This window comes from Heloderma suspectum, chromosome 3 (genome assembly GCF_057233095.1).
Source record: "Heloderma suspectum isolate Gila_16-S chromosome 3, 16-S_ref, whole genome shotgun sequence".
Lineage (NCBI taxonomy): Eukaryota > Metazoa > Chordata > Lepidosauria > Squamata > Helodermatidae > Heloderma > Heloderma suspectum.
In genome coordinates, this window is record NC_139460.1 from 187,424,623 (window position 1) to 187,437,343 (window position 12,721).

The 12,721-nt window shown below is 43.5% G+C and overlaps 1 protein-coding gene across 17 annotated transcripts in view; it reads right to left on the bottom strand.

Moving 5' to 3' along the window:
* Nucleotides 1–12,721, bottom strand: part of CAMK2G (calcium/calmodulin dependent protein kinase II gamma) — a 269,130-nt gene that overhangs the window by 15,528 nt on the left and 240,881 nt on the right. For 11 of the 17 annotated variants that reach the window (XR_014788772.1, XR_014788771.1, XR_014788770.1 and 8 more), the window contains 3 exons: nt 9,648–9,782; nt 2,837–2,912; nt 651–745 (listed from right to left, as the gene is read on the bottom strand). Coding sequence is in view for 13 of the 17 variants with exons in the window: in XM_084841430.1 (XP_084697556.1) it covers nt 651–745; nt 2,837–2,912; nt 9,648–9,782 (306 nt within the window). In the remaining 4 variants the exon portion in view is untranslated. The remainder of the gene's footprint in view (nt 1–650; nt 746–2,836; nt 2,913–9,647; nt 9,783–12,721) is intronic. The other 6 variants (XR_014788773.1, XM_084841436.1, XM_084841435.1 and 3 more) reach the window with 1 other exon arrangement.

The following is a 12,721-nucleotide window of genomic DNA, read 5'->3' on the forward strand; positions in this document are numbered from 1 at the left end:
TGTCCTGGAAATATTTATTTTGAAAGGCAGTATACAAGACCCTGAAATGAATGAATGAATGAACTGGAGTGCACACAATTTGCCACAACTTTCAGTTTGTTCAGTTCATTTGGGTCTTTTTTCCTCCCTACATTACTGATTAGCACATGAATGTTATTGTTGTTGTTTTGCAATGTTTTGATGTGATTACACATATAGCTGCATTAAGATTATTTTTGTGTGGTGTTTAACCAATGCACATGCATTCCTATACACCGGTAAACCACCACATAAAAGGAACCTTGATGCATCTGGTTATAGAAGCATATCAGTATTGCTTTCTGCAGTATTTTATCAACATGCAATTGTGCATTGGTTGTGTATGTGTGTGGGGGGGGTGGCGGGGGGGGAGTTTGGAAATGGTTCTACTTCAGAAACAAGACTAATTGTAATTCAGAACTCCAAAATCTGGGAAGAAATTCAGATGGAGAGAATTCTGGAAGCATCCCTAATCAAAAGTATAGGTGTTCAACATAGTAAGTTTACAATACATTCCCCACTGACACCTAGTCCAGCATGGGTCCTGAACCTTGAAGAAAACTATAGATCTTTCCTATCTATGCAGACAGGGTGAAGGGTCATTTTGGTGTTGCCCGTTATCTACCACTCACAATTCTCAAAGTAAAACTTGTGGAAATCCATTCCCTCCACGAGGTTTCCCAGTGCTTCAGGTTCAAATGAAGTCAGCCCAGGGTCGCAGATCTTCCTACAACCAACAAAGGAATCCGGTCTCATCAGCATCAGCTGTTCACTGTGCAATTTTGATGCAGTGGGTGTCCTTAGAGAGCTTCCCCAGTCAGGGGCAGAAGTCTGAGCTTTCCCAAGGATTATAGCCCTTTATTCCAAGTAACAATCAATGTGAAGCTTCAAGACTAGGACCCTTCTCCTGCTGTTACCTTCTCTTGGAGCGACAAAACAGATTTTGAGGGAAGGGAAGCAGTCCGTGTGTGTGTGGGGGGGGCACTTTTTGCTTCCATTCCATTCTCTAAAACTGCTAAATTCTTTTCAGTTTAATGCTCCCAACTGTATTCATTATAATTCCCATTTTACAGAACAGAGAGCCAAACAAAATGTTTTTTCTTTTATTTTTAGAAAATTGTGGACTTTTTTTTAGACTGCAGACTTTATTTTTTAACCACCACCCCTCCTCTGCAGTGGGGTGGAATTTCAGGACAAAAATGGGAGAGGTATGCTTAAATTCCGCCCTCCCTAAGTACCAAGGTCCTGATTTGAATTGGGGCCATGTGTGCTTTTACTGAGGTAAATAACCCAATTACAAGAATATTTACTTTGGCCCAGAGTTTAGTTTATGTTCAGTGTTCTTTCTGTCTCCACTGGAACTCTGCTCAGACGCTTGTCATTCCCTCTCTACCACCCAGCAACTATAAGTACTAATGTACTTTCAAGTTAATCAAATACCTTTACAGAGAACAATCTCTGCCTAAGACACAGATTAAAGCTAAGAACACAGGAACTATTCATGATTAAGTGTTCTTCATGTGCTGGATTGTGGCTGAAGTGTGGGCTTTTCCAGACCACACCTCTGCTTAGAAGAATTTTTCTAATTTATTTGGCTTGTCATAGTTTCCCTTGTCTCCTGAAACGAATTAAATTGAGAGGAATAAAGATATATACTCCAAAAGAGAACACTTCTATCTTCCTAAACAATTAGACTGACCATTGCCATAGTTAAGATCTATCCATCGGTTGTCTTATCAGTTCTACATGGGGTGGCTGGTTATTCCCATTCTTTAGCAGTGCTTCTAATACACAGTGAGTGTGCAGTCAGCAAGGGTTTGCCAAAAGGGACATAAATTATCAGTTTTGAGCAGATATGGTGGGAAAATGGATGGGTGCATATATGTTCACATGCACGCATACTCTTACATGCATGCAAAATAGCACAAATTCACTTCTCTATCACAACTAAAGTAGTCCTTAAAGTTGTTTGCTTCCAGGAATTTACAAATGCAAACTCAGGTTCATAAATAGCTCATGCTCTCTTTCTTACCTGGTTAGAAGACTAGTTACCTTTAAATTAACACTTCAGGGAGCATTTAAAACTGCCTATACAGCAAACATGGGTATGCATATCCTATACGTGGCAGCTTACAAATGGAATTTTTACTTTGTTCCCATGATAAAGTTTGTGATAACCAAGTTATCAAACATCAGAAAAATACCATACGTTAAGCAAGTGAGACTATGGGCTTGCTCTCACTGAGGTAGTACAACTTCAGATTGCAGGTGGGAGCAACAGATGGCGGAATGCAAATTCCCTGCACAGAGAAAAATAGCCTATCAGGGAAAAGCTAGGCTAGGAACTTTCTCCATGACATGCTACTTTTCTGTGTGCAGGGATATTTTTATATGGAGGAGTATTCCATCATGTGAGCCTCCACCTGCAGTGCGAAGTGGTATAGTTCAGCACAAATTTACTTGGCCTAAGAGTATCTGTTTCACTTTATCAGTGCATTTACATCAACATTCCTGCATTTACTACATCCAATCCACATCTGAGCCTCTCTCAAAACCTACAGTAGCAAGAAAGACTTGCTCCTGCTTTCTCAGTGTGCTGGCTAGCAAGTTCAAAAGCACTTGGATGATTGATAAATACATAGAGGGTGAAATTCCGTTTTAATTTATTAAGCTTACATTTGGTTTTTTGCTGTTTTATACTGAGTTACACTGCCCTTCCCCTGGATACTGGCTTCTTGCACAGCCTTTTTTAGCCCAGCTTATCTGACTAGACCTGTCCATTTTGAAAAAGTAGTGCCCTCTGCACTTCTCCACTTACGTGTAAGCCTCAAAGTCTCCGTTGTTGATTGCCTCAATCAGTTGCTCTGTGATCTTGATGATCTCTTGTTTACGCACTGAGGAGAATAATAAAAAAGCAGCTTTAGTGCACATGGCAAACCAATGCCCCTGTCAGGAGTGCCCTAGCGGCCTCTTTCAGTACCCTCCAATAGCTAACTCAAGACACAGACGAAAGGATTCTTTTCAAGGCTTTAATCCTTTTACAACTTAATGACTCTTTCAGATGCTAATCACCAGCGACTAAGCGAGGAACAGCAGAGTAGCCTATGCTCCAAGTAGGCAGTTGATCCCTGTTTGAAGGAGAATCACTTGAAGACCCTGAACTTATGAGCTAGGGAGAGATCCTCCCTCTTTCCCTTGGGTCCACAGGAGGCGGCCGTTGCTTGCGCACCAAACAGGTGCTATGCCTCCTTTCCGCGCCCTCCATCGCTCATCGCTTCCTGCGTCTGTGTCGAGCGTCTAGCAAGCCCCCCTCCCGCACTTTCTCACTGCTTGGATCACTATCTATCTCAGGAATGCCGGCAGGAGGAATCTCTGCCAGCTGCTGTGCCTGTGAGGGATGAGCTGGCTTCTCTCCCACGGACTGCTGAACCTCCTCAGAATCAGAACTGCTCTGGGGTTCTATCGGCTCAGTTTCCACCCTGACAGCCCCCTTCAGGAGAATTAACAGAGCTACCACTAGCCTTGTTCCCCACAGGGGCTGCCCTCTTGCATTCCAGAACAGCAGTAATTACAGCCATCCATTTGAAGGGATGGAGTCTGGTGGATGGAAGAAGGGACAGACAAAACTCCTAACAGCAGAAATACTACACCAAGGAAAGCCTGCCTGAGAGCTACATACAATGCTCAGGTCTAGTAATCTGCGTAGGATTTATGCACTGAAGACCAAGGATCAGACTACCTTGAAACTTCCATTACACTGCCTCTATGATGGGAAAGACCCACTGTATAATACACATCTGTGGTGTAATTGTGAAGAGAAGGTATGGGTCCAATGCAGCCATAATGATCCTGATCTCTCAGTCATGCTTACAACATTGAGAGCAGGGCTATAGGCTCACATGCTCCCCCCTCACCACCACCAGCCCACTCTCCAGAGCTTCTCCCCTCTCCTTTTTTTCCTGTCATCAACCACAAGTTTATGTCACTTGTCCACTGCCACAAATTATATTAGTGCAAACCATGGTTCCCTCATAGGCCATAATTTGAAGTTGGCTTGCAAACCATGGTTTATGTTAATTATGATTTGCACTGGCACACATGTAATTCAAGGCTACTGTTAAATGATGGGAAGGAATGGGCAAGAGACGGTACCTGCACTCCTGATTTGCAAGCATTATTTGCATGGAACAGCTGCATTATATTTGCACTGGACCAAAGAAGATGGTGACATCAAGAAGTTTCCCACTTCTGAGAAATTACCCAAGCAAGTATTCAGAAGTGTAGGCTTAAGTTCCACAGATCCCCAAAGACAGCAAAAGAAGAACACACTGACAGGTCTACAGTGCCTGCTTGATATGCCTCGCTTCCAAATCCCGGGAAGTACTAGTTCCCCTCTACTCAGCACTGGTTAGGCCTCATCTGGAGTACTGTGTCCAGTTCTGGGCACCACACTTTAAGAAGGATGCAGACAAGCTGGAGAGGGTTCAAAGGAGGGCAACAAAGATGATCAGGGGACTGGAAACAAAGCCCTATGAAGAGAGACTGAAAGAACTGGGCATGTTTAGCCTTGAGAAGAGAAGACTGAGGGGAGATATGATAGCGCTCTTCAAGTACTTGAAAGGTTGTCACAGAGAAGAAGGCCAGGATCTCTTCTTGATTATCCCAGAGTGCAGGACACGGAATAATGGGCTCAAGTTACAGGAAGCCAGATTCCGACTGAACATCAGGAAAAACTTCCTGAGTGTCAGAGCAATACGGCAATGGAACCAATTACCTGGGGAGGTGGTGGGCTCTCCCACACTGGAGGCCTTCAAGACGAGGCTGGACAGCCATTTGTCAGGGATGCTCTGACTTGGATTCCTGCATTGAGCAGGGGGTTGGACTCGATGGCCTTGTAGGCCCCTTCCAACCCTACTATTCTATGATTCTATGATTCTATGATAGCTTAAACAGTTACTTTGATAACAGCTCCTGAGAGCTATCCTGTAACAAGATGTTGCTGCTTATGAAAGACTCTCAGCTCTAGTCTCATTCTGCTCTCTGACTTGACAATCTGAGACATACACCACCCACGCATTGGAGCTGCTGCCAAGACATCATAATCTGCTTTTACCTTGTTATTATATCACATTATGCCTCACTATGCTACCACCAAATACCACCGCACACACTATTTTTAGGAAAGACACTGTCATAGTAGTAACAATTTACAGATAGGTAGCTGTGCAAGTCTATGGCAGCAAAAACTCAGCCATGGCTCCTGTGGTCTCACTAGAAGAGGCCTGTATGACTTTGAACCACCGTGTTGAATGCAGACACCAGTCACTTACTATAGCCTACCAGGCACTTGAGAAACCCCCATTTGTGGCTTTTTATGCAATGTGCATTGTGCACTGACACCTGCCATTTTGTCAGTGGGTGCAAAAATATGGTTTATAACTTTTTAGATTTTTATTTAGGCTCCAAGCTGGAGGTAGTGCCCAGCAGATAGGCATGAGGAGCACAGAACTCCCATATTCATCCATAGCAGCTGCTTTTCAGAGGTACATGGAGGCTATCATGGCTGATAAGAGAGATTTCTATGGGCAGAATGGTAAAAGATGCTTAGCAGGGTTGGTAGGACTTGGAGCATACCCACCAACCTGAGGCTCAATATAGGTTTTTGAAGTCCCAGGCCAGCAGCAAAAAAAAAAAAAAGTCATTTATTGAGCTCCCCATCTGGCTGCCCTGCATGAATGCTGGGCTGTGTTTGTTTTGGTGGGTCACAGCTTGTGCAGGCCTTCACTTGAACCAACTGCCCTCCTCTTCTTTGTGTCTGACAGCCTGTATTGGCCCCAGGAGCATAGCCAAATCATTTATAGTGTTAGAGGGGCCTAGAGATCCATAATGCTTGCTTAAGCTCATTATTGGTGCAATTCCCATGCTAGTAAGCCTCTGAGCATGTGTAGATGAGTCAAAAGGCCAATAACAGCCTTCTCGGAAATTCCTCGCTAATGAGGAGAATGTCTTATCACTGATAAGTCTGAGAAGCAGAGTTTGTTTACCTTAAAGCTGCAGGTGGCTATGCTTGAGAACCAAGTGCTGTTAGTTTATGCTGAGAATAAATGCTAGGGGTGTGTGCTGCTGAAACGCTGCTTATTGCTAACCTGTAGACTACAAGACCCATTGTACCCAGTGGCTTGGGGTTCAGAGAAGCTGTCTGATCCAACCATTGGGTACGCCTGTGTGCTGTAGGTTACTCAATAAAGTCTCTTTGTAAGCAAACCTTTGAGTCTGATTTATCACTATCTTGGCACTTCTAACCTAAGAGTTCAGCGCCCACAGCTGGGGCAACACACAGCCACTATTAGCTTCATGTATGTCCAAGCCTGTTTTTCTCTTGGCACAAAACTCTACGCTACCCATCACCCCTCCTAAATATTTTATTTGAGGAAATACTGAATAGTATCCAACAGGGGTATTCCACTAGGGCTAATGATGTTATGCTAGCAGAAACAGAAAACTAGCTAGCATGAAGGAAGTTCCCCATACTCTCCTCCCCCCTGCAGCACCTCACATGCACTGCAAATCTGCTCTGGAAGGTCCCCCAACCCTCTGGATAACAGCTCACGGGAAGTCCCATCCTGTGAGCTAGTTCCCCTTTGCCCTAGCAAGTGCTAGTTTCATATTGCACATGCGTTGGTTTCGGTTAGTGCAATATTGGGTCTAGCGGGATGCAACCACTGGATACTACTCTTAACTGCACACACTGTGCACATGGCTGGAAATCGAACATGCCACACTCAGCAACACTATAAGCTGAATATCTGCTCCTGATTTCCTCCACATCAATTTAAACAAAACTAAGCAGGATGTAAGAACTGGACTACATGCAGGCCTTGAACGTGTACAGAGATGCTTTATAGCGGTAAGACTGAATATCTTCATTATCAGAAGTCTTCCTGAGTGAGAGTGCCTCTGACCATTGTGCTTTGGTCAAAAGAGAGATCACCTTCATTTAAGTCTGTGACTCATATCTATTGGTGCAATGTATACTGGCTTCCTTCATGTAGTGTTCCATTTACATATGATGCATAGTCACAGAAATACTAGCAATAACATCAAACACCCCTGTGTAACTCAGGCATGAACAACTTCATTCCCCCAGTCAGTGCTTTCTTTTGGCAGTGCAGAATGAGCAGCTTTGTCCATCAGCAAGCTCACAGACATCAACATTCAATGGCCCCTTCAATTCCCCTCCAAAATTTTGCATGGATTACTTGTCTTACTGATTATTTTTTCACTTATAAGTGAAACACTGTCATAATTACAGGTGGGGTATGTGGGTGTTGCGAGGAGGGTCTGTATATTGCAGGGAGAGATTCAAAACCATGTGGGCCTTCATCTCCTGCTGTGTCCTCCAAAAAGGACTGAAAGGCAGCTCTGCACCATCTCCATTTTAGGCAATCAAATCCAACTGGCTCTGTTGCATGAATTATGCTTGGCCAAATCGGAGAGAAGATTTGAGGCAGCCTGGTGGAGGACACCCCTGTAACTATCACCATGGCATTCTACATGCAGAGATTATACAGGTGCAGAGCACACTGAGACCGACAGCAATGATGCTGTTCCCATACCCTCCACATCATACATACAAGCTGCCCAAATTTTCCTCAAGTCTTGCCTGCAAGCAGCTTAAATCAGCACACTTGCATCCAGTCCTCTCCTATGGTCAATGTTAAAGTTACAGACCAAAGACAGCTGGGCAGGAGTTGGATCTGAGTGAGTGAACGAGTGTGTGTGTGTGTGTGTGAGAGAGAGAGAGAGAGAGAAAGAGAGGTTAGTTGCATGTGACCGTGCATGCATGTATGCCTCTGCATGTATGTCCGCCACCCCAACAGACACCCAATGCGGCCCTCAGGGCCAAAAAGGTTGTGCACCTAACATTTGCCAAACACTGGAATTTGATTCTCTATGTCAATAAGCACCTCTCTCACTATTAACTAAGCAAAGCAGTTAATCTTCCTAGAATGCTTTAGCTCCCATCACTTTTCTTTGTACATGGGCTCAGAACTTGCTGTCTGGAAAAAAAAGGTTGTGTTGTCCTAAACCTGAGATACAGATGAAAGTACACAAGGTTTCCAAAGGGCAAAGAATCGGGTACATATGGACTTGCATTCATTTAGAAACAGCTTATGTGAAAGCCAGAAACCCAGTTGACTGATACTAACATTTTAGGAGGCCAGTTATTTTATGGCAGCAAGTGCTTTATTGGAATAAATTCATTAGTATACCTACAATAACTTTAGATAAATCTTAGTAAGTGTTTTCCAGTCATTTTCTTACAACAAATTTCTTCACAATTCTGGATGTTTCCAGACATCCCTTGGAAGGTCTCCAATATTTATCAATAAATGATGAGAGTGAAATAGGTCATATATTGAAGGGACTTGGTGGGTCTTGTACTACACTAGTATATTTAAGAAAAGATTGTGTTGCAATACTTGTTCTGGACATTTACCAACTACTAAGGCATTGGGAGTAAGTGCCCTTTATTGACAAACGAAATGAAGATGAATTTTGATCACCAGACATTTGGCTGGCCTTGATATTTTCCAGTATTATGTGACATAGTGTAACTTGGCTTCAAGTTACAGGAAGCCAGATTCCGGCTGAACATCAGGAAAAACTTCCTGACTGTAAGAGCAATACGACAATGGAGCCAATTACCTGGGGAGGTGGTGGGCTCTCCCACACTGGAGGCATTCAAGACGAGGCTGGACCGCCATTTGTCAGGGATGCTCTGACTTGGATTCCTGCATTGAGCAGGGGGTTGGACTCGATGGCCTTGTAGGCCCCTTCCAACCCTACTATTCTATGATTCTATGATTTTATGACATTTACCTTTGGCCCCCCTATTATGGTAAGTTCTGGTAAATTTCAACATTTACCATGTTTCTGGCAATTAGTTTCACATATATAAAGATATAAATTTTGGCCAATTAGAGCTACTGTGCCCAGCACCAGACAGAGAAGCAACATATAGCACTTATAAAAACAGTCCATAGGTTTCAGAAAGACTTCCAGAGTTCATTATAAAAATATGCATTCAGAAATATTCACATTTGTAATTCTGCTACAAAAATACTCATATTCTGAACATAAACTTATTCAGGAAGGAAGGAAGGAAGGAAGGAAGGAAGGAAGGAAGGAAGGAAGGAACCTAATTTCATTATTTTTCCAACTATCAAGTTCTCATCCTCTCTCCTAAGTTGGACTGAACCAACGTTTTTTCTAGAACAATTACATTAAACACGACACATCTACCAGCTATGATAAGACACCTACAAATTTAACAAAAATACAGTCCATCAAGATGTTTTCCTGTGCTAAGTTGACTGAAATGAAAGGGAGTTGCAGCACAGCATGGCACAGGCTAACAAGACTGGGCACGTAATGAATGGGCTCACTTTCAGTGCTCCTCACCAATCCCAGCAGAAAGAGATAACTACAAGGAAGAGGAGGGGAAGTGGAGGAAACACAGCCTTTGGAGTAGTAAGGGAATCAAAGGTTAAGAAAAGTATATAAAACAGGAAACTAGTTCTAGTTTTTCTATTCCTGCTACTACTTCTAATTAACAGCTAACTTACATGGTGGACTGTTAAGTGCAAATGGAACTACTGGAGTTAGGACAGGCTCCGACTGAGCACAACCCAACTCCACTGTTTGCCCTGGGCTGTCCCAGGCAAGAAGTTTTTCTTCACAAGATTGTGTCGCAGTAGTAGCTGCAAAACAAATGCAAGCATTAAAATAAAAATAAAACCAGAAAGCAAAATAAGGACGGCATTGAAAACACAAACATACACACGCACATGCAAACAAACACACACATGAAATCCCAGAACACACACCACACCCAACTGCAGACGCTTCAGTGCCATTCTTCGCACACATCTCTGCAGTGCACACAAAGCAATGGGGAAACTGTCTGTGAGCCCAAGCATCTTCACAAAGAGATCCACCCTTTCAAAGTAATGACTGAAAAACACAAGGAGACTGGAGGAAGGAGAAAGTGAAATCCAACTCACTCCGAACCATAACCAGAGCCACACCAGAGGAAACGAAAGAAGTAGGGTTCCCCTGCTGCCACACTAGCTACCACTGTGGCTCCACTTTACAGGAGGGAAACAAAAGACTTCACAATGGTTTGGAATTGAGAAAAAAACATCCCATTTCAGTTATTAAAGTTCAGTGCCATTGGACAATGTTAGACCCAGTCCCCAAATCAATACTTTCTCACCAAATTGGGGAAGGAGTGTGTGTGTTGTTGTTGTCAGGAAAGGGAGAGGAAGATCATTTCTTCATGGGTTCTGGGGAAAGCTCTGAAACCGTCTGATTCAGCAACCTTGCTGAAGCTGAGCAGGACCAGATCTGGTCAATACCTGCATAGAAAATTTCCTGGGAACTCTATGTATGCTGCCTTGGATGTCATGGAAGAAATTTATAATTTATTCATTATAAATGCAATGAATAAAAATCATGATACTACCCTGTCTGCTGTGCAAACTGCCCAAGAATCCTTTACAGATTCCCTCACATGCGTTCCCTTCTCCATTCAGGTCCCAATGAGAAAGACAAAAGACAGGTAGAAGATGGGAACCCTAAGTGCTCATTTCTGGAGGTGTCCAATGTGCCAGCCTCGGCCACTGTCAGGGCTCTGCACCCCAGGCATCCATAGGCACATTCATGCAAGCACAGGACTCCCAACCTCTAGTGTTCACCATTATCCAGGATGCTTGAGAATGTGTGGGAAGCATCTGGTTTAGAAACTAGGCTGACTGAGCAGGGCTTTCATGTCCTGTGAAGCTGCCTCTCCTCTTTATCCTACCGACCAGCTCTTAATGCCTCATCCACAGTCTCCATGCCTTCCCTTCCCTCCCCGCTCTAACTACACATATGACTCTTGGAAACAAAGCAAGTTATGCAAAAATGGGCATGTTTTTGTCTCATTATAAAAGTTGGCTGTATTGGATGGACACAGAATATACCAGTCACAGTTCTAGAGTAGTTGGAAGTAAAAATGACCTGAAATGCTGCAGCTTTTCAGGATATTTCATTCTAAATCAAGGTACCAGCAAAGGGGCACTTGTGCAGTCATGTCTGCAGGATCACTGACAATTTTAGGCACACTTGAAAGGAATAGGGAGGAAGCAGCAGCTAAGCAAACTGTTTTTACTAAACCTTAGCCAATGTGTTTCCATTTCCCTGTCAATATCTGCATGTTCAGTGTGGGAAAAACTTTAGTCAAACTAGACAAATTGTAAGAAAACCAAAGTCTTTCTCTGCTATTTGTCCAGACACTGTAGTCACACCACAGGGTGCAGCCCAAGGAAGCTTTCCAGCCTTGGCCAAGGGAGCTGTGCCATGCCTGAGCAAATTGAGCTAAAGCTTAGGCAGAGCCTTTTCGTATGCTTTCAGTAAGTCTTCCTCCAGCCCAGGCAACTTTATGTAGAGCTCAGGTGGGAGCTATGATGGGTGAGTTACCAGTCATATGAGGTGATGGACAGCAAAGGTTATCGGAGGGTATATAACAGGGACTCTGCCCAAACATGTGCTCAGTCAGGTCCAAGCTGGGTCAGACAAACTCCAGGATTGCACTACCTTGAGCTGTGCTCTGTGCCTAGCCTAGATGGAGCCCATTTCAAGACTTTTACATGTTTACTTTTCGTGTCCAGGACTTGGGCAAACAATAGATGAGATTTTGAGAGGGTAGTTGAAAGCACAAAGGAAAACAGAGGTGCCTTTTCAGCATTATGTGAAAATAAAACTTAGACATCATTTCAGCTCAGCTCTAGTTTTTAACTGCCCTACAGAGAGCCATTTCACATATTATTCTGCACAGAACACACGTACTGGGAAAAGTCTGAAATCCATGTAAGAACGGTCACTTGTGAAGATGGCCACCTGTGTACTCTGTTCCATGTACAAGAGTTGGGAAACTCCAGACAGACAGGGCTTCTTACCCCAATTGTATGAAGCAAAATACACATATCTGCAATCACACTTTATGACATTTTACACCTTGTTTCATGCTTGTCCCTGCACAGGTGCTTTCCTTGTAGGAAAAAAATGTAATATGTGAAGTAGTGCATAGGAACCATAACCTGACAAACTTTTCACTGGAGGTTCAAGGTGTTCTTCATGGCTAGTGTGGACTTCAGATTACTGAACAACCTTGAACCATGGTGCAAAAGCATGCTCTACCCTACAAGGGCCACATTTCTATGTAGAAACAATATGGCTTGTCCAGCAATACACATCATCACAAGTCATGTGCAATTGTTAAAATCATGAAGAAAAATTAGCTAGATTATGGTTTCATTTTGGGGGGTGGGGGAGAAAAAGAAAAGGAGTCTTTCTGGAAAGTGTTACATGGGCAGGGAAAAAAGATGAATGGAATTAAAAACTTGAAGTCTTGGAAATGAGAATCAATATTCTTGAAGAATATTGCAGGAACAGAGGAAGGCAGAGAAATGAGAGAAAGCGTGTCAAGGCTGGGGAAGGATGCTGTGGAGGACTAACCCCTGGACTTACTGGCTGAATAACAGAGTGAAAGCTGGGAGTGCATGGACTCAGTCTGGGTTTTGTTCTCACAGTGACTCCGTCCTTCAAGCACTGAACTGCCATCCCCGATGGAGAGACGGGGTGCTTGCATGGCAAAGAA